Source organism: Chinchilla lanigera, unplaced genomic scaffold (assembly GCF_000276665.1).
Source record: "Chinchilla lanigera isolate Chin_1 unplaced genomic scaffold, ChiLan1.0 scaffold00114, whole genome shotgun sequence".
NCBI classification, from domain to species: domain Eukaryota; kingdom Metazoa; phylum Chordata; class Mammalia; order Rodentia; family Chinchillidae; genus Chinchilla; species Chinchilla lanigera.
Window position 1 is genome coordinate 490,450 of NW_004955515.1, and position 21,459 is coordinate 511,908.

Here is a 21,459-nt window from a genome sequence, read left to right on the forward strand (position 1 = left end):
GTAACTCTGTATTGTCTGTATTGTGCTTGTGATATGTTGTAAAATGTTGTATGTCTGTTAATGTTTCCCTCCTTTTATCTTTAAAATAAAAAAAAAAAAAAAAGGAACCTCTCTTCATTGTCTTGGGACAGTACAGTTTAATTCTTTTCTTTTTATTTTTTTACAACATCTTCCTTTACTACCACCTTTAATTAAAAACTGTCCTCATACAATGAACTTCAAAGTGGAAAAGTGACTCTCTGTAATGGGAGTAACTGATATCCATGACTCCTGCAAAACCAAACACAAGGTGCAATGCACTTGAAGTATTTCCCTGACATTTCTGTTTGCTCCTTTTTGCTGGCATTGGAGCAGAAACCAGCCACCACCTTAGAGAAGGTGGGCAGGCTCCAGTGTCTGTTGTCACATGGGGTGGTCTCACCCTCTCAGCTGCATCTGGTGGGGGTGGCCCTTGCAGTAGTTAGCTGGAAAAGAGAAAGTCCATGAAAGGCCTCAATTCAGCTGGCTGAGGCCAAGCAGGCTCCCTTGCTCTTCAGCCAAATACTCACTTGGCCCCTGACAGTGGGCTTTTGTTGCAGGCTCTGGGGCTGTCAGAGGTGGAAGGTAGAAAAACTTTATGGAGGGGATACTAGAGGGAATGGGCCAGTGCACAGTGCCTCGGGAGTTCACTATGTTTGCTGGAGAAGTAGGACCAAAGCCAAGGTTAAACTGGCTGGAGACACTGATTACTCCATCTTCAAGTAACTGAATTCTGTTTTATATTTCCAAAGCAGCGTCCAGCTGCTCCTTTAAAGAATATAGAACCAAAGGTTAATATTTATTCAACTCAAAGTTAGACATAATTAAAATAAAAAATTACAAACTGCTAAGACCACTACCAATTAGATACTGGCAGCTCACCCCAGAGTCTATATGGCTTTCTAGCTGGTGTAACCTTTGAGTAAAAGCATTCCTGAAACACGATCAGGTCTCTTTCGTGTTGCCATACTGTGCTTGGCCAAATTCCCAGGCACATGGATTCACCCTTTCAGGACTTCATATTCTGCTCTATCCCAATTAATTTTCTACTTTACTGCTGCATTTCCAATGTCACAGATGTTTTTGATTGGATGTGTTGCTGAGATTGCCTTCGTTCTGGGACAGATGACTGGCATTTGTAGTCATGGAGGTGGTCAGTGTGCTGCAGAGAGAGTTTCCATGCGTCCAGCTTACTGTCAGCGCCACGCTTGCTCACAGCCCTGGTTTGTAGCTCTTACCCTCTTGGACTCTGGTCTTTTTCTGCACTGTGATTCCTTTGTTACACCCTGGAAATTACACCTTTTCACGAAGATGACCAATTTCAAGAATGTCAAGCTTTGGTGAGTAAAATCCCCTCACTAATTAAAAGGAGAGCGCTTTGAAGTTATCCGAAAGCTCCTTCTGAAGACTGCATCTAATTATATCACACCGAGCACACTGACTCAGCTCAACAGGTGAAAAGATTACAGGATGAAAAGTCTGAATAACAAAATGTGGTTAAAAGAACACAAATCAGAAACTGAATAGCACCGTGGATTTCAATCCAGAGGCATAGGACAGACTTCATTAGTGAATTCTTGCCTAATAGTGTCTCTGCTGTTGATGAACATGAGATTATTATGTCATTAAAGATACAATAATCCTGGGAATCGGGACACACCCCTCACCACTTTTCCAGATGTAAGCCCCTCTTCTCTTGATGTCACAGGAGAGGCACATGTGGAAAAGGTGTTTGCAGAAGAGTTTTGCTCCACTGGTATTCAGTATCTGTTTATTAAAAATTCATATGTATTTGATGAGGGCCTGCACCTGTGGCTGTTGTGCTCCTGGGTGTGAAACTGGCTGACAATGAGCATCTTCAGTAGCAACACTGATTCCTTTTGCTTTAGTCATTGTGCGGATACCAATTGGTTCAGCTTTCAGTAGACGGGACATAGAACTGGTATCACCATGCCAGTGACAGTCAGTGTAGTATTACGCTAAAAACCTTGACATTCTCCTGAGTATTTTCTTTCTAAGTGTTTGCTGGCATGTTGTGTGAATCAGTGAATTACATGTTCAGTCCATTGACTTTGCATCATATTTTAACTATTCAGTATTCATGATTGACTTTGGGACCATTTCTAATGATGGTGTTTGTAAGAATGTCAGGTGTTTCAAGACAGGATGCTTCATCCAAGTCTTCCTATAGCTGTGAGCCATTGTTAGACAATGGAACAAGGTGCTGAAATATGTCATAAAGTTGTGACAATAGCGCAGTGATCCCTCTTGGTCCCAGTTCCTCTATTTGCTAACATCTTACATTAGTGTGGTATGTTTCTGTAGCTGTGTGGATATGTTATTCTTCACTAATGTCCATAGTATGTGTATTTTCTTTGTTACCTAATACCCTTTCCTGTTCCGGGATTTAATAAAGGACACCATCTTGTATTTAGACTTCACCTGTGGCCAATGTGTGCTTCTGACGTGGGTGACACTATGCTTGTGATGTATCTCTGCATTTTAACCAGTCACAACTTACATTTTTATTTCTTCGGGCTAGGGGTGTAGCTCAGTGATGCAGCATGCTGGCAGGCCCCAGATTTGATCTCCAGTACTGCAAGCAAACAAAACATTGAGTTGTTTCACATTAAATATTTTTTTCTTCTGACATCAAAAAGCTGATGAGCTTACAGATCTGGACCCTACCGAGATTCCTAAAGGGGCTTGTTTCCTGGTAGGCATACTGTGCCATTTTGTGTGTGTGTTCAGTGAAAGTCCCCTGGGTCTCATGGAGAAACCTGCCACTCTTGGTTGAGACAAGGTGTACCTGTGAGTGTTTCGCCAAAATGAAGGGCATGGGATTTGTCCTCTTTTTTAGAAGAAATAATAAGGAAGTCCTGAGGAATTAGGATGAGTCGTCTGCTGTTTGATTCTCTTCTCTGACAGGGAACAGAAGACTCCATGGCCTTTCTTCAGTTCATCCAGCTGTGTCCAGTAAAGTGAATGTACATAGGCCTTGCTTTGGAGTCTGTCAGCTGGCCAGGATGAGAGGATGCTCACTTTGGCTAGAAACCAAGTAGCTGTCCGTATAAAGACCTAGAGCAGCTGCCCCTTATCCAAGGGGGCATGCTCCAGGACCCCACTGTACACTTGGATCTTGGGTAGTATTGAATCCTGTATATTCCTTGTCTTTTTCTATACACATAGACCTACAATACAATTTAAAATATGAATTAAGCAACATTAACTAATAATAAAATAGACAATTATAATAATACATTATAATAAAAGGTAAATGTGATCTCTTTCTTGTTTCTTGAAATATCCTATTGTGGTGTATCGTCCTGATGATGATGATAGTTTGAGGAGTGTCTTGGTTACTTTTCTCTCCTGGCTGAGACAAGATACCCAACACCCAGAATTAAGGAAGGAAAGGTTTTTTTGGCTCACAGTTTGTCGAGGTTTCAGTCCATAATCAGCTGGCTCCAAGGCAGGGTGGCAGGGCACAGAGGCAACAGTTCAAGGTGGCAGAAGACAGCAAAAGCAATGAGAGCAAAGGGGAGGAACAAGCTTTCTCTCCCTCTATTGCATGCTGGCTATCTACCCACGCCCACACCATCTCTGTGCCCTCCTCTTTCACAAGCTGAGGATGTTTATAAAATAAGGACCCTGGCCCCCTGCTGAATCACTTAGTTAAACTTTTTAAGGTGACACAATGAATAACATCCTAGAGTGGTAAGGGCATGTCCTTTTCACCCCAGGATGTAGTACTGCTGAGTTACTTAGTTAAACTTGTAGACTTCAAGATGATACAATGTATAAACCATAACAAGGGGATACAGTGCTTTACTAACTGAGGTCAGTGACAGAGGCACTGTGACACAGCTTGAGGGTGCTGCTAAGGCTTGCTTGAACAGACACTGGGACACCAAGATAGTTGATTTGCTAGCAACACCACTGCTATGACTAAGGTGGTGTGTATACCATGGGACACGGCACAAGCATGGTTCACACACTAGTGGGGCAATTTGAGATCGCCTTGCACAAATCAGAATTGCATGCAATTTAAAACTATGAGCTGCTCATTTCTGGAATGTTCTGTGTAGTGTTTCCTATTGCACTTGACTGTGAGTAATGCACACTGCAGAGATAAAAACCAAAGATACAGACTGCTAGGCCCAGGGTGGGTACAGGAGAGGTGTTGCTGGGCTCATGGGCCATGACCAGCCATAAGCTAAACCGGGCCGCAGTCATTGCCAAGCTGGTCATGGGGTAAAAGTTGATAGAAAGCGGCCAGCAGAACTAGTGACTGTCTGTTTTGTGGCAGTCAGGGAGGACACAATGGCTGTGCTCTGCATTCTGTGTCACTGTGATGGCCCAACACTGGCAGTCATGAAATCCTTTCTCCTGTTGCTGTCACTCCCTGCAGCTGGAGTGTGGGCTTATGTGGGTCTCCTGTCACACAAGTCTGCCTGCTCCTTCACTTTTATGTCTTTGCATCAGTAATCCAGGTCACTGTGCTTTCAGAGCAGTTCTGTCCTTTCCCGCCCAGAGTTACTGATGAGTCTCAGACACAGGTCCCTTCTCCTGGACCGAGGGTAGGTGTGCTGCAGCCGGCACAGGGGAGCTATTTCAGTCCTCCACGGCTAAGCATGTAGGGCAGCACACTTCAGGTGAACTTACCTTCCTTCCTTTCTTTTTTCCTTCCTTCCTTCTTACTTCTCTCCTTCCTTCCCTTCTTCCCCTTTCCCTCCTCCCTTTTTCTTCCCTCTGTCCTTCCTTCCTTCCTTCCCTCCTTCCTTCCCTCCTTCCTTCCCTCCTTCCTTCCCTCCTTCCTTCCCTCCTCCTCTCCCCTCCCCTCCCTCCCTTGCTCCCTCTCTCCTTTCTTTGTTTCCTGCTACTGAGTATGCATTTAAAGTAATCTTTAAATCACAAAATTTATATATGAAGGGCCACATATTCTGTGATTCCATTTGAATAAAATGTCCAGAACAGGTCCATCTGTAGAGCAGATAAGTGGTTCTGAGGGTAGGTACTTTCCTGAAGGGTGACAGCGAGTGTAACAAGGTTTCTTTGGGGATGATGAAATGTCTTGGAACTTGATGGGGATGGTGGTTGCAGAACCTTATGAATATATTAAACTCCATTAAATTATGCACTTCAACATGAAAAATACTTGAAATTTTATAGTGTATGAGTTGTAGTGCTGTAAAAAGAAATTGATGATTGTTCACTGCAGAGACATTTAAAAATAAAATAAAAGAAGAAATTTAAATGATGGTGGTTTTAATACCAGATGGCTAATGGCAATGTTTTGATGTGTGCATGTTGAGGGAGCAGTTTTTGCTGATATTTTCATTTTGTTTCCTCTGCATTGTTCTTAACCCTTTTTAGGGCCAGGAGGAGCCCTCTTGGGGTTGCTGAAAGCACAGGACCACATCTCACTTGTGCCGTCGTCCTCATTCACAGCCTGCCCATCGCGTGTCGCTGAGCCATGTCAGGAGGTGCCAGTATCTTCAGTGAGGACAGCCATCCTGTCCTAAAATTTATGTGGTTCTTCAATTTCAAAATATAAATCATGTTGTTTTTCCATTAGCAAATAATAGCTGAGCCTGGCTTTGTTGGAACTGGTCAGTTCCAAGGCTCTCAGTGAGGGAGCATCCTGGGCGAGTTCCCTGTATCACCGCCAATTTGGTCACGCCCAAGTCCCAGTGCCTGTGGGGCTCTGTGGGCAGCCCAGTGGGACTGCTTCAAGTATCACCTGATTTGTCCAAAGGCATGGGTAAGACACTTTCACTCAGGTGACCCCCAGTCCTTCTGAGGAGAGCAGTGAGGCTGAAAGACAATCAAACCTGCGTGTAGCAGCAGGACAGCCGTAGACTCACAGCACTGATGACAGTAGCTATAAGCCGTACATGTGCGCATGTATCCCCTGCCACCTTTCCACAGTGGCCCAGGGATGCCAGAGCTTATTTTTCTCTAGGGGCATGTTTATTTGACTGTTTCACAGCACTTGTCTATTTCTAAGCAGTTAGTAGTTTTTATGCCTCTTTTCAGTATATGTGTACACGGTACTAGTGTGTTTGATTTTGTGTGGATTTCATTTAAACAGTGCTTAGTGATAGTACATGTAATATGCCAATTTAAAACTTCAAATCCAGACTGAAGTCTTTAATGTTTTGGCAAAAATTTGGTGACTGACCTGCATAGCTCTCCTGCCTTGAGCAGTTATAGGATGAAAATACATCAGTTATCAGCCCCAGGAGAGAATGCTGGGATTACCTTAGGGAGGTGCACAGTTTGGGGCAAGAGTTTATAAAGATGTTACTTCTGAGTAGTAGGTAAAAGGTATTTTATGCAGGATGGCATGAGGAAGTTTGGACCAGAAGTGATGGGAAGAATGGAACGAAAACCCTTGCTGCATTCAGAAACAAGCTTGCCCTGCAGGTGGGGAAGGAGTCAAGGCCAATGTAGACTTTTTGAGTCACGTAATGCAGGGACCACTGGACCAGAGAGGATGAGAGGACTGGCTTCACAGACTCCAGCAGGGTCTCAGGGTTGGACAGCCAGTGTTCACTTCAGGGGACAACTGAAGGTTCCTGGCTAGCCTGGTTCTGTCTGAAAATCACCTGCCCTTCTTAATTAGATCTGAGCTTTTCTAAGACTTCTTCTTGTTTTTTTTGTTTTTTTTTTTTTTTCTTTGTCTTTTTTCGAGACACGGTCTCACTCTGCAGTTCAAGCTGGCCTTGAGCTCACTTTGTAGCCCAGGCTGGTCTCAAACTCACGATCCTCCTGCCTCAGCCTCCCGAGTGCTGGGATTACAGGTGTACACCACCACACCCGGCTTAAGTAAGACCTCTTCTTAAGAGGCATTGGAGGTACCCCAGTGGTTTGTTAATTCTTGGCTTTTATTTATTCACTAGGTGGAGTCACCCAATAGTGAATTATAAACTGCCTTTGGTAGACTTTTCAGAATGTGTAGTAGATACAGTAACATCCAGTTCAGCATTTTTAAGTGTATTGTTCAGCGGCCCTGAGTGAATTTCTAATTGGTGTGCACCAGTCTCCATGATATAGCTTCAGAAATTTGTTGTCTTCCTGTGTTGAAATTGTGTCTCCATTTAACAGCTCCCCAAGGCCTCCATCCAGTACCATGCTACCTTCCATCTCTAAATTTGCCCACTCCAGGGACCTCACATGAGTGGAATCGTAGAGTATTTGTCCTTTTGTGTCTATGGCCCTTCCACAATCACCTCCTGTAATACCGAATGACACCCTGCCCTGTGTGTGAACCAGGCTCTGGCAGGCTTTTGATGCCATAAACCCAGTACTCTCCAGGAAACACCTGTCAAGTCCCCCTGGTTTCACCATACCTGACCCTCCAGGAATGGCACCCATCGGGGCCTAGCTTCTGGGTGAAGCCTGGAAGGAAATGTGCATGGTTTGGGACCAGTTGGGATATGGACACAACCTTGCCGGTGTACCTGTCCCCCAGGACACAGAACAGGCATCTCACAGTCCCATCCAGAGCAGGTGAAACTTGTGCTTGGCACTAGTGTCAGTGCACTTGAGCTGGCTTCTCCCACTGACAACCTCGGCTCAGCTGAGGCAGCCCCTGTGTGTGTTGGGGAGGGACTGCATCTAACTGTGAACATGAACAGATTTCTACCACTTATCATTGTGGGAGAGATTCATATAGGGGTTGGGCCATGGGTGAGTTCTTTAGAAATTCTCCAATTGTGAATCCATCAGCTGTTTACCAGGCATCTCAATCTGGCAGCACCCGCCGCCTTTGTGATGGACCTGTGCTTGACAGCCAGTGCTTGTGCCTCTTCTTTCCGCTCATTCCTGGCTCCCCTGCCCCAGGACCCTTGGCCTTGCTCAGGAGTTAACTTCCTGTCTGTGTTGCAGGGCAGTGCCTGGCTGTTCTGTGTGAGGCATGGTTAGAAGACCCTTTACTGGGTGTCACCTGGTGCAGCTGCTGCCCTCTGGAGGTCACCATAGTGCCTTACCTTCTACCTCCGTCTGCCTGAGAAGCAAGTCAAAGCCCTCTGAGGTTGTTTAATGTGTGTGTCATGTTCTTTTTTTCCAGGTGAAGTGGAGGTTCCGGATCCCAGTGACACTTTGGGACATCTTGATGGACAAGAAGGACCTATTCCCACTCTGAAAGGTAAGCTAGTGAAGGTCTTTTCACATTTCCAGATATTCAGGGATGGACCTGGCTGAATTAACGTGGTGGTGGCCTTGCCAGCGCTGCCCCCTGTCGGTGGGCATGTGGAATGCCCCCTAGATGCCTTTACCTAAAGGAGGGGTGCTGGGGCTCACTGAAGTTCTGGGGAGCAGTGCTTGCTCTTCATGCACTGGTCCAGAGGTGGGTGGATCTTGGGCAGGTGTGCACGCTCCTCCACGCTGCCACCAGTGGACAGGTCCTGTCCTTGCTACCATGGCCTCTCTGGGTGATGTGCTCTGGCACCCTGCTCACATCGTGGACATCCTGTCTGTAGAGCTGGTAGAATAAAGTCTGGGGCAAAACAGGTGTAGACCAGGTACTGGAGGATGTGACACACCTCCAACTCACACACTGTCACCACGTATATGGAGAGGTCTGGGTCATCACAGGCCAGTCAGTTTCTCTGTGCCAGAGGCTGGGAGTTCAGGGTCAGGTGTGAGCATGTGGAGGGCCCTCTTCCTGCCCTGCAGAGGGCCGTGTGACCTTTTCCCATGGCCCTCACACGGTGGGCAGAGAGTAGCCCTTCCGATTCTTCTATGAGGACATGAATGCTGTCGCGGGACCCTACCCTCTTGGCCTCATCTAAACCCAAAGGGCCTCTGGCAAGGACTCCACACGGGCTGGGCTTTGCCCTCTGGACTTGAGAAGAGCACAGAGGCATCCTGTCTTAGTTCCCTGTTCCTACCACAGCCGGGGGGGTTTATAAAGAGTAGAGTGAGCGTGGCTCAGGGTTGGGGGAGGCCTGCCCTCAATACCGTATCACATCCTCCCATGTGAACCTGGGGGACACACCCAAACTGTAGCACCTCACAATTGCTCCCCAGTGTGTAAAGGGATGGGGTTGAGGGGATCTAGAAGAGGAAGTCGGATTTGGGGACAGACTGAGGTACCGAGATCTGAAGCACGTATGGCACGAGGTCACAAGGGGAGGGGAGAGCATGTCCTACACAGGACAGCTTTGGAAGCTCGGAAGGGAGTGGTGCGGCTGATGGGATGGCAGTGGGAGAGGGCAGGAGTTAGCAGGGTAACCCTGCAGTGTGGTTCAAGCTGCCAATCACACGTGACACTTTTAAGCTTATCAGTAAAAATGAAATTAGGAACTCAGTTCCTCAGTCAAACTAGCTGAATGTATGTGTCTAGCAGCTCTTATGATAGCTGGCACAGATCTAGAACATTCCAGCCACACAGGAAGTCCCCTTGGGCTAAGCCAGGCTGCATCCTGCTCCAGTCTTGAGGGCACAAGAGAAATGTGTATTTTACTGATAGTTGTCAAATATGTCAGGCTAGGAGGCATAGGATTAGATTCACTCAATGAAAATGTGCTACTGGCAGCCCCATGGATTGATGGCGGAGAGGCAGAGGGCAGTGCGGAGCGGGGTGGGGCTCCCAGACCAGACTTTGGTAGGAAATTCTGTGTGCAGTCATCCTGTGGGGCTGTGAACACTCCTTGGAAATGTGCCTCAGCTGTGCTGAGATGCACTGTGAACTCGTAGCACCTGGATAGAGAGGTACAAGGGCATCCTTGTGGTTCTGAGTCTGGGTATGGTGGAGGTGGAGTCTCTGTTTAAATATAGTTGTCATAAATATGCCCCGTGAGGTAGAAACATCCATGACTCACCTCAATGGAAGTTGCATCTGTTTATGGAGGTGTAGAAATGACTGTAAGCTAATTTAATAGAAACTTTTGTTCTCATCTAGCTGTAAGCGCCAAACATTGATAAGATGAATTCAGAGCCCTAGGCTGGGATTCTTTGACCTCCCTTTTTGGTCTTTGCGCAACTGCTCAAGCTTGGAGGATGCTTGTTAACGAGCTCTTTGTTTATTTGGGACTTGATTGCCTCCTAACTGTTTTTGTTGTTAACCCACAAGTGATTGAGTGCTTCTGTGAGTCTGCAGTGGGGAGAGTAGTTTTAATCAGAGTTTGGAAGTTTGCCTTGGATCTCTCCAGGGTACAGAAAGACTGATTGCAGAAGGTGACTGTCAAGAAGGCATGTGTGTGCCTGCATGTGTGCACACATACATACTTATAAAAAGGAAGTGCAAAGGGAAAGCAGAGAACCCCAGAACTCTGGGCCGTACTTCTTGCAGTGGCTGTGTAGCAGCACACAGTGCAACATCAGCTTTGCAGAAGACAGACCTGGTGGAGGTGGCCTTGGGACTGGCCTTTGGTGCAGTACTGCTCTGGCCCAGCCTCCCCAGCCCTGGCAGGCAGGAAAGGCCTTGCTTATTAGCTCACAGCAAGCACCCAGTGCAGTGGCTGATGCTGGATGCTGTGGGTTTATCAGTTTCCACAGGACCATAGTCTCCCTTGCAATCATATTTTCTGGTTATGTACTATGATTTTCCATTTTCTGCAGGGTTGTGGCTCTGGCATTAAAGGATACTCACTCCTTCCTTTCTGCCATCCACCCATAGCCAGACACTATCAACGATGGAGGAAGGGACCTGGGAGTGCCACTCTGAGCAATGTCTAGAGTATCAGTGCTCTGGGAATGTCACTGCATGGTTGTATGTAACATAAATCAGAACATAAAGCAGTAATGGCTGAATGTATAGTGTTCACTGTGTCTTTAGTCCATTGATCATTCATGATGCAGGCACATCTGTAAACCTCGGATAGGTGAAATGGGCCAGTCTGTTGGTGACATGACAGCTCTACCTTGGACCCACAAAGTAGAATGTGAGTCAGCTGTAAAGAGTAGTTCTGTTTAGATGTGCAGTACTCACAGTCAGCCCTCAGTATCTATGGGCTCCATGCCCAAGGATTCTTCCAACTGTGGGTCAAAAATATTGTTTAAAAACTATGTCAGAACTGGATTTGTACAGACATTTATTTCTTTCTCATTCCCTAAATAGTACAATAAAACAATTGTTAGCACATAACATTTGCACTGTATTGGGCATTGTAAGTAATCTGCAAATGATTCAAAGTACAGAATCCTGCAATCAGAATAGTGGAATGAATTAAGGAATGAATTAAGTTCATGAACTGAGGTACCATCATATAGGGAAGTGTGCGTAAGTTACATGCAGATACTGTGCTGTTTCATATAAGCAATTTGAATGTCTGCAGATTTTAATATTGGAGGGAGGGCCCTGGAACCAGTGCTTGGCAAATACCAAGGGGTGACTGTGGCTGGTATTCAGTATAGAACAAGGAATACAGAAAGACCAGATGGTGGGGGTGGGGGAACAGGTCCCTGAGCCAAAAAGGATGCTGATTTACAGATAAAGATTACTGTAAATTTCCATATTGCAAAGTGCTGTCATTGGCAGGATGAAAGCTGACCTCAGAATTCCAGTTAGAGTACTGGGTTAGCTCAGGAGTGGATGCTGAGTAGGAATTTTATATTCTCTGTTCTATTAGACATGCAATATAATATACAAGCATATATGCAACATGTTATTATTGGATTACTTACCAAAGCCCAAATTTAGCCTAGAAGCTACTTGCTTTTTTGTTCCAAGACTGTATTTTAAATGCATGTGTAATATAATTTGTGTTTTGTAGAATCAGTACTTTGGAATGTTTGTGGGAAGTGGATAATTTCTGCATGCCGGGGTCGGGTGGAGCTGATCTTGCTTGGCTGGTGGCCTCCTGTATTCTGGCTTAGCCAAAAGAGCTGCAGTGTGCTGGGCCTCCTTTCTTAGGAGAGCTGTTTGTGTCGATGTTCAAACCAGAGGAGAGTTCTGAGGTTCCCCATGGGAGGACAGATTATAATTACAGGTAATCTCAAGTGAATTCTCAATAACAGGGTAGGCAATCCACGCTCACTTGCCTTGTATATACCAAGCTGCCCTGCTATGTGTGATGGGGGAAGCAGTGCTGAACCAAACTTTCCTTGGGAAGAGTTGGGCAAGCAGCCCGAGGAGTGTGCTGTGTTGCCATGGAGATGGTGCCTGATTGTCAGTTTCTTGATTGGTGTAGGTCAGGGGCACTGATGGGCAAATACATTGGGTATGTTTCTGGTTCCTGCTGGAATTGGCGTGTGTGTGTGTGTGTGTGTGTGTGTGTGTGTGTGTGTGTGTGATGGCTTCTTAGATTTAGCAGAATGAAGCACTCCCAGGCCAACCAGGTAGAAAATGAGAGCAAGATCACAATGGCAGCCTGGTCATTATAACATCTATGAATTCCATGAGAACTGGATGCAGCTTCTGGCTGAGTGTAGTGAGTCTGGTGCCTGCACCCCTGCCTGGCCAGTCACCCAGATATTCCAAGCTCCAATTTCTTCATCTAAAACACCATGAGTGTTCATCCTTAATGTTGTCATGTGCTGTTGTCCCCTTAGACAGAAGGGACACTCCCTAGAACGGAGCGTGTCCAAGTGCCCACAGCAGAAGAGGCAACAACCCATTTGCTGCAGCACTGAGGAGCATCCCCGCCAGGTTGATGCAGCTTGTCCCTGGGATTCCTTACATTTTACAAGGTACAGAGTAGACACAGAAGTTGGGCTGAGATTCTCCAGAGGCCATGAAGGGAGGCATGAACTTAAGTAAGGATGCACAGCGGAATTGGTGCAGTCGGCGCATGGCTCAGGTGCTCTGTGAAGTGGGTCATTCTCTGGTATCCATTGTTCCCTTCCCTGCCAACTGAGTGAGTTCGTGCCTTTGTCAACAGTAGAGTTGAGACACATAGGGCCAGAAGGACAGTAACATGAAGAGTGCAGAGGCATAGATGTGCACAGGAATCTGTACCCTGATGGCAGGGCAGGCTCCGGCAAGGACGTGGCCTGTGCTCTGTCTGTGTATCGAGCAAGAGCTTACTGAAGCCTACTAGCACCTCATCCTGTGCTCTGTGGTGTTGCGTAAGGAAAAATGGCTTCTCCACCCTCCTTGGCTCTGTAGCTGGGTCACAGTTTAAGCTGATAGGAGACAGATTAACAGGAAAACAGATAAACACAGTAGATGCACAGAGAGCAAGGTAGATTCTCCACATCCCAGTGAGAGGGAGAAGGTGGTCACCCTCTTCCCAGGGAAGCAGGGACAAGGGCAGAGGCAACTTAGGGGAGAGAAGGGACTTGGGGAAAGAAAAGGGGAAATGAAGCCTGTGGCAGTCTATCCGGGGTGTTGTGTCACCCTCCACTTCTCTCCTACAGTCAAGTTCGTCTTCCCCAGTTAAGATCCCAGAGGAAGGGATTTGTGATGACTGAGTTGCCCTGAGGGAATCCCTCCTTACAGAAAGGGAGCTCAGAGAAAGCCACTGCCTGTGTCCATCTCTGTGGGTGCCCAGGCACCCTCACTAGGTGTCACACCAGCACACCAAAGCATCACACTCCCTACTCTCAGTGCTGAAAGCTGTCCCCGCTGGTGCAGTGTGCCCGTGGAGTGTGTCCTTAGGCAGCTTTTGTCAACGTGCAAATGTCACCAGGTGTTAGGGTGTCATGGATACCGGCCATTGACGGAAGTGTACACAATGCAGGGCGGGACTCTGCCAGTGCAAATTGTCTTGCAGATCCAAATCTCTTTTACAAAAAGACTGCTTTCAGAACTACACTCTAGGCTGTAATTTCTCTGAGTAACCAGCTCAAAACAAAACATATCAAACTAAAGAAAAAAGTATCTTGATATGGTGTATTTGGTCCCCACAGTCATATTGTGGGGTGGAGTATCCCTTGGTAGCTGTGGATCTGCAAGGGTCACTGGGCTGTCTGGGCTCTGGGCAAACTCAGTGGTGTTGGGGAAAATCCCAACCCACAAACAGGAAATCCCAAACCCCAACACTGGAAACACCTCAAGATGAAGTGATGCGGTCTCTGCTCCCTTCAAACTCCAGAGTAGGTGAGGACGGTAAGGAGGGAGTGTGTCCTTAGGCAGGTGGTGACCTGGTGAAGGTGGTGGAGGAGGGTGGGGTGGCCTGGTACTGGTGGTGGTTTTATTCCTAGATAACTGGCTGGGGGCTGATCGAGAGCCCCGAGAGGACAGCAAAGGCCCCAACCTTGGGGTGTACCAGGCAAGGGGTGGGCTTGGTCAGTAGGTGTATGAGGTGGTGGTGCCACCCGAGGTGGGATCTCCTTCCAGGCACCCACTTGTGCCCTGGTCCTCTGCTCATGATGCACAGAGGCCACATGAGGGGCCATGGCCAGACCTGGGTTCAGTCTGCAGCCTCGAATACTGTGTGATGGAGGTCTGCCTGCCTGCCCTGTGGACCAGGACAGTTCTAGGGGTGCAGCCTACTAAAGGCATGGGAAGGAGCAGGTGGGCAAACACCTCAGCCCACAGGGTTCATTGGCTCTGGCCAGGCCTCAAGGGCCACCTCTGAGAACATTCTGATGGAGCCTCCTGTTCCCACCATTTCTGGGGCGGGAACAAACAACCAGAGCCTGCAGGATGCAGTGAGAACCCCAGCAGCCTACAGGATGTACTGGGCCCCTGGCTCTCTGGAAGGTAGACCTCTGAACTCACTTTGCCAAGCATTTGTAAGCTTGTATTGCATTACAAGCCCATTTTCTCCTCCCTGGGAATTGCAGGGCACACATTTATGCCTGTGGGCAAAGAGCAGAAGGCCCTAGTGAGCAGATTCCCAGGCCAGGGCTCTCAGCCATGGAGCACAAGACCAGGTGGAGGTGAGACCTCCTCCCAGCCAGACCCCAGCTCACTGTAGGTCCAGGACTTTGGACTCATAGCCACACAGTCCTAGGCAAGATGTTCCTGAAAGGTTTTCCAGCTTGGAACAAAATGAGTAGAGGTTTCAGGGCTTTCAGCCTGCAGCCCTCACGAGGGTGAGGGCCATGTAGGGAGCCCCCTTGGTCTCACAGGAGACCACTACCCCTTGTTAGCTGTGGATCTGCAAGGGTCACTGGGCTGTCTGGGGTCTGGGCAAACTCAATGGTGTTGGGGAAAATCCCAACCCACAAACAGGAAATTTCAGAGCATTCACCATCCCGGGATATGCAGAGACCTGCAGCAGCTTCCTGCAGTTTCTACCCAGGAACCTTCCTTTGTGTTTTTTCTTCTCTAGGGTCCTCTCTCCGTCGGGCCCCTCTTCCTCATGGGGACTTCCTTGTGCCTGCCTGCCTCTGTCCGTCCCTTTCCTTCAGGAGGGTGTGGGTGTTGCAGCATGTGTTCAGCTGACTCCCTTCACCTGGGCGCCTCTTCCTCTTCCCCTAGTCCATCCACCCCTCTGTTAGCTTCCCAGAGCTTTCCTCAAGTAGCACCCTGGGTTCAGTGCCTTCAACAAAGCAGAGAGTAGTAGTCTCTCACCGTACCGGAGCCTGGAAACCTAAAGTCAGCAGCCCCACTAGGTTGATTTGGTCTGAGCTCTGAGAGAAATGTGTCCTGCCTATCTTAGAGCTTTGGGTGTTGCAGACTTCCCTCCTGTGACAGGTGTGACTCCACTCTCCTTGCCTCACACTGCCATTTTCCTTCTTTGTGCCTGTGTGCCTTCCCTCCTTTAAGTATGCTGGCCACTGATTTAGGGTCTTTTGTAACCTGAAGCGCGGCTCCTGCTCCTGCCTTACCTCTGCAGTGACACTGTTCCCAGTGAGACTACCCTCATGGTTTCCTAAGTGAGGTCTTCAGCATAAAGGGTTGGAGGCTACAGCTTGCCCTGTGTCCTGACTGCCTTTCTTCCTTTCTAGGTGCAGATGCCCCTAGGTATTCCTCTTCATCTCTTTGCTTTTGGTGTCTTCCTATTTTCCCCACTTCCGCTGACTTCAACTTTTCTGAGGTTCCCCTCCTTTTTCTGCAGCTGGATCTGTGTGCACAAGTCAGCCCAGTGCGAGAGCCTCTGTTCAGCGCCCCCTGCTTGCCACCTACAGCTGATTTATTGACCTGTAAATATTTTCCCCTGGGAAGAGTGGCTTTATATCCTTCCTGCTGCTCTCAGGTCTCCTTTTCACTTGCCTTTCCAGGAAATTTGTCTGTTTTATTTCCCGCCAGTCAAATCCCTATGACCTCATGACCTCTTGCACAAAAGGCTCTCTTTATCTCTTTCCCAGCCTGGCCAGCCCAGCCTGTAAATAAGCAGATCCTCAAACACCTAAAGTAATTTGACCACAATGGTGACTATTTGGATGGTGGGTTGGGATATAAAAATCATTAATCATTGATCTGACTGCAATTGTGCAGCAGCCCTGCAGGATGGAATTTTCCTCCAGGACAAGTTAATGCTTGGACTCAGCTCTGCTGTCCAGAGCTTAGAATGCACAGAGCTGGCCAGGAGACTGGGGAGGTGGAACATTCAGCATCAGTTGCTAAAAGTTGCATCGCTGTTGGGAAGTGGAGTTCATTTGGATCAACTAAAAGGGAAGACTTTTAGCAAGAGCTAGTACTAGGGAGCCCAGACTGCATCCACGGTAGTGAAATTCTCAATCAGCCACGCCTGGTTCTATTTAGCCTGTTAAATTGTCTGGAGAGGTTTGGGGCCACTCTAAAGGAAGTTTTTGTGAGCTAGAGGACAGCTTAGAAAAGCGTTAGTATGAGCACACGAGGGAAATGAAGCAAAGAGAGGTTAAATGGTTGACTGTAAATTAAATGCCACAGGAGAAAGGTATACGGTGCTTCATCTCCAGAGAGCTTTCTTTCCAGCTTTTCATTTCTTGACCCAAGAGAATTGATGACAGTGAAAGTGGTGGATCAAATTGATTTGGTAGCTCTCCCATGTCAGTTACAAACATATGCAGGGTAAAAATTAATAGAGGATGTAAATGCTTATATGAACTTGAGCTTGCAAGACAGGAGCCCAGGAGCCAGGAAGAGAAAGGAGAAAAACTTGTAAGTAACAGCTCTGGGCTACCACAACCGAGACCACTCAGGGAGCTCACTGTTTGCAGCCTTGGGGGATGGCCTCATTTTCCTGGGTCTTAGAGAACTTGTGTACACAGAGTTGGAATCTCAAGGTGTCATACAAATAGTAGGCACAGACTACCAAAAGTAACAGATAATGTGGACACATCTGTGGGCTCCAGACTGGAGAGACCACAGTAAGACGCACACTCCACTGAGCAAACCTATCCTCTAGGCCATTGTGGTGGAGCAGCTCCAGAGCACCAGTGCCGCCCTAGGAGAATACATGAGAACAGGAACATCCTGACTGAGGTTGAATAAAGTATGTTTGCAGTTACTGATTTCATTTGGAATTGGATAAATTAGGTTATTTGTGAGCATAAGTAGTGGGTTAGGATAAAAAGCAAGTTTGGTTTATAGAAAGTAAAGGAATTTGCCTTTTTTGGTACTTTTTTGAATGTTACAATTCTGTCTTTCTTTCTTGCTCTTGAATACCTTGGCTAGAAAAGGATGGGAAATATAAAAAGTGAGCAAACAGTATAGGGGAATGATATAAGGAAGATTAGCAGAGACCCGTGGAATAGCATCCATGCTACAGAAACTATTATGCTGGGCCCAGTTTCATTGAGAGGCTTGCAGCACCAAACCAAAGGGGAACCCATGGGGTCTACAGACCTGAGGCAATGCAGACAAGCCTCTCACACAAGCTGAGGGGATCTCAGAGCTGCAGTCCTGTGGAAGAGGCTTTAGAAAGTTTTCAGTTGTCAGTTCTGGGAAGTGAGAAAACAGCTTCCTTTGACTCTGGCTTGAGATGGAGCATGCCTGAGAAAGTTCCCCAGGAGAACTCAGACTTGTGCCCATACTTCTGTGGCCCAGATGTACCTTGCCAGAATGCTGGGGGAAATCCCCAGCTGGGAAATTAAAATAAAACTTGGCTCTGCCTGTTGAAGGAACCTGGTCGTCAGGGATTCCCACAGAAAAGCCAGCCCTACAGGAACAACTACAAAGCACACACAGAGAGTCACAGGCTGAGTGGTGAGCTGGTAATCGACAAAACTAGAAACATTAAAGAAAAAGGAGGAACTGTAAACCACACAGAATAAAAAGCAATGGTGGATTTGGAAAGGAAGCAAAGAAATGAAAATACAGGCCATGAATTGAGAAACTTGATGGACAGGTTACAGGCCAGAGAGTGTTTAGCTTAAATTAGAGAAGGGTGGGGAATATAAAAAGCAGGTAAACAGTATAGGGTAGTAATGAAAGGATCAGTATAAATCTAGAAGATATCAAAAGAGAAATAGAGAGGAAGTGAGAGAGGCAATATTTTATGAGATACTGATAGATAATTTTGCTGAATTATGTGAGCTTTCAGATTTAAGGAGGGGGATTAAGATCTGAGGATGATAAAAAAATAAATTCACTTGTAGTAATATATATTTCAGAGTAGTAAAGACAAGATTTTAAAAGACAAAGACATTAAAAACGGCCTAAGGGAAGAGGTTTAGACTCCCTGCAAAAATAACTGGCAGGGTTTTGAACATTACCCACAAAAGCCAGAAGATAATAGTGTGACTTCCAATCTAGAATTCTCTGCTTAGCTAAGGTATTCTTCAAGAGTGAAAGTAGCAGATACTTGTAGACCAAGCTAATAGTGTTTACAACTTCAGTCCTTTACTCAAGGAACAAATTGATTGAGGAGGATTCACTCGAGGGAGGTGCAAAAAATGTTAGTGAGGAAAGAACCTAAATAAGTTGGCAGATCTTAATGACCTGTAGCAGTAAAAATCAACAATAATAAATCACCACTTTGGATTTAAAAACAGGTGTAACTAAGAACTGAAAAGCAGTAACTCAAAAGAGAGAGAGAGACAGAGAGAGAGAGAGAACTTGTAGCTCACAGCATATAAAAGTTCTTGCTTTTGGGAGGCTTTATCAAATTGGAAAGTATAACTGTCAAGTAACTCAAGGGAAGAAATGATTTTTTTAATCCAGTAGAAAATACAAAAGGAGAAATAAGACAAAATCAAAACATTAAAAAATTAATAAGTTGTGGCTTATATTTAGATGTCACCTCAAAGCCTCATGTGCTCATAGGTAGGGCTTTTCAGAAGTGGCTGGATCCAGGGTGTATGAATATGGAGTAAGGATATATGAAAACTAAATGAGTCCACTAAATGGTTTAGTACAGTTCTGGGTGTGGATAATAGAAAGGCCCACCCTGGATAGTACAACAGTGAAAGGGGGGCTCACTGCTATGGCTGCTGCTTCCTGCTTTCTGCCTGCCTTGCTATGGACTATATCTTCTCAGCCATACCCCTCTCTCATGCAGCCTACCTTTCCTCCTTTAACTTTGGGTATTGAGTATTTTGTCTCAAGAAGAAAATAAGATAATAAGTTAAAAAACTCACATTGTAGCAGACATAAATTGACATATAAAATTATATGCCATATATAAGATTCGTGTCCAGTATACAGTATGATAAAATACTGAAAAGGTAAAATTAGGGCTTTATTAGCCAAATGCATTCTGAGATGGCTATAACAACATCAGAAAAAATGGTCCTTTAGACCAAAGCATTATGTAGTGATGTAAGGATCAAGCAATGTAGTAAACCTGAAGTTTAATGCACTCAGGCACACATATAATACAGTTAGACAGAATTAGTAATAACTGTTGGACAAATGTAGAATCAGTGAATATAAAATTCAATGAAACTTACAATAAGAATATTGAAAATGTCAACAATAAAAGAGACAAACTTGATTAATGGGCTTACATAAACCTGTGGTGAACAATCAGAAAACACACATCCTCACCCTGCAAGTATGGACCATACAGGAACTGACTAGATCATGTCATAAGAAAAATTTAGTGGCATTGAAGAATCGTCATGTAGACTGTGTTTCTAAAAACATTGCAATAAAAGCACACTTTTAATAACATGTATTGGCTAGAGTTCTGTAGAGGGACAGAATGGATAGAAAATGTGTGTGCAAGGGGTTAAAGGTAGAAGAGTCCACAATGGATGGCTACATGCCAGAGAACCTGAGCATCCAGTAGCTGCTCAGCACAAGATGACAGAAGCTGCAGAACAAGACAGTTGAGGATACAGCACCAGTGTCAAAGTTAAAGGCCCGAAAGCTCCCTGGAGAGTTGCTGGTATGGGTGTGTGAGACAGCTAGAGAAACGAGAGACCCGTGTCCAAAGACAAGGGCATTAACAGATGTGCCCTCTCAAGCAGACAGGAGCACTTCAAAAATGCACTAACTTCTTCCTTCCCCCTTTTAAAAATTCCATCCAGGCTACAAGCTTATCGATTAATGCCCCTAACCCAAGATCGTCTTCCTCTCATAAGTTTGCTAGCCCCCATGCCAATCTTCTGTGGAAACACCCCATCTGCACACCCAGGACTGTGCTTCAGTAATCTGTTAGGTGTTTCTTAATCTAGTCAAGCTGACATAGCACAATTAATGGTCACATAACTCATACCTAAAAAAAAAAAAAATAAGTTACACAATATCTAGGCCTCATCCAAACATATGCAGAATAAATAATTTCTTCCATACCTAAAGAAGCTGAAGGAAAATTTACTATTTAATGTATACACTAGAGAAGGAAAAAGATAAGAAACTAACTGTAGAAGTTAGAGAAAAGAGCAACAGAATGGTGATGTGAACGATTCCAGAAGAGAAGCCCCAGTGCCCAAGAAACATTCAAAAAGTGGAGAGCGTCAAGAAATTCTGAAGTTGCAAACTAAAATGACAGTGTGGTGCTGTTTCACAGTCATCAAAAGGCAAATATTTTAAAGACCCCAAACACCAAGTGTTTGTGAAGTTGTGGGGAAATGCTTTAGTCCAGATACTGTTAGTGGGTACTGTGGAAGAACACTTGGGTGACTCTCCTTGAAGGAGGAGCACTTGTCTAATTTGGCTGAATCTGACTCTGTTTCCATGTTCAAATGTACAGAGCTGGCTAGGACTTTTCCTTATCCCTTCACTTGGCTTTAAGCAGTGCATATCAGTCCAGTCAAAGTGCTGATGGTAGTCTTTAAAGACGTCAGGCAGTGTTTCCCCGGAACCCCCACCCCCACCCCCCATTGTTCCCTTGTGTGAGGTGGGATGAAGCACCAGTGCTCCACGCTGTTGCCTGGGATCCAGCCTTAAGACAGAGTCTATGACTTCCTGGGGCTTGAAAGATTACGGACCCCAAAACATTAGATACTATCTCAATTGTGTAATGCAGATTACTCCTTCTGCATATCCTCCTTTCCGCACATTGCCGAGGTGATTTCAGGCCTCCTACCTATCCCAGCTCACAGCACTCATGTACTTCCTGCCACTCTCATAGTCACTGATCCTCAAGCCACTCTCTTCTTCATGAATTAATAAAATCCAGGTTTGGCCCTGGGTCGAGGTCTTTGTTCCAGATAGACATCATTATGGCTGGACTTACGACCCCTTGGCTCCCCATAACTGCAAATATGCCTTCGTGTCTTTATTCTTGC

General features: G+C 46.0%; 1 protein-coding gene across 2 annotated transcripts in view; it reads left to right on the top strand.

The window, feature by feature from the left end:
- Ror2 (receptor tyrosine kinase-like orphan receptor 2) overlaps window positions 1–21,459 on the top strand; it is a 241,140-nt gene that overhangs the window by 176,838 nt on the left and 42,843 nt on the right. Inside the window, exons 1-2 of one of the 2 annotated variants that reach the window (XM_005408866.2) lie at window positions 5,395–5,519; window positions 8,093–8,170. In XM_005408866.2, coding sequence (XP_005408923.1) covers window positions 5,495–5,519; window positions 8,093–8,170 — 103 coding nt within the window. In that variant the 5' untranslated portion in view covers window positions 5,395–5,494. Of the gene's footprint in view, window positions 1–5,394; window positions 5,520–8,092; window positions 8,171–21,459 lie in introns of those variants that run through there. The other variant, XM_005408865.1, reaches the window with a different exon arrangement.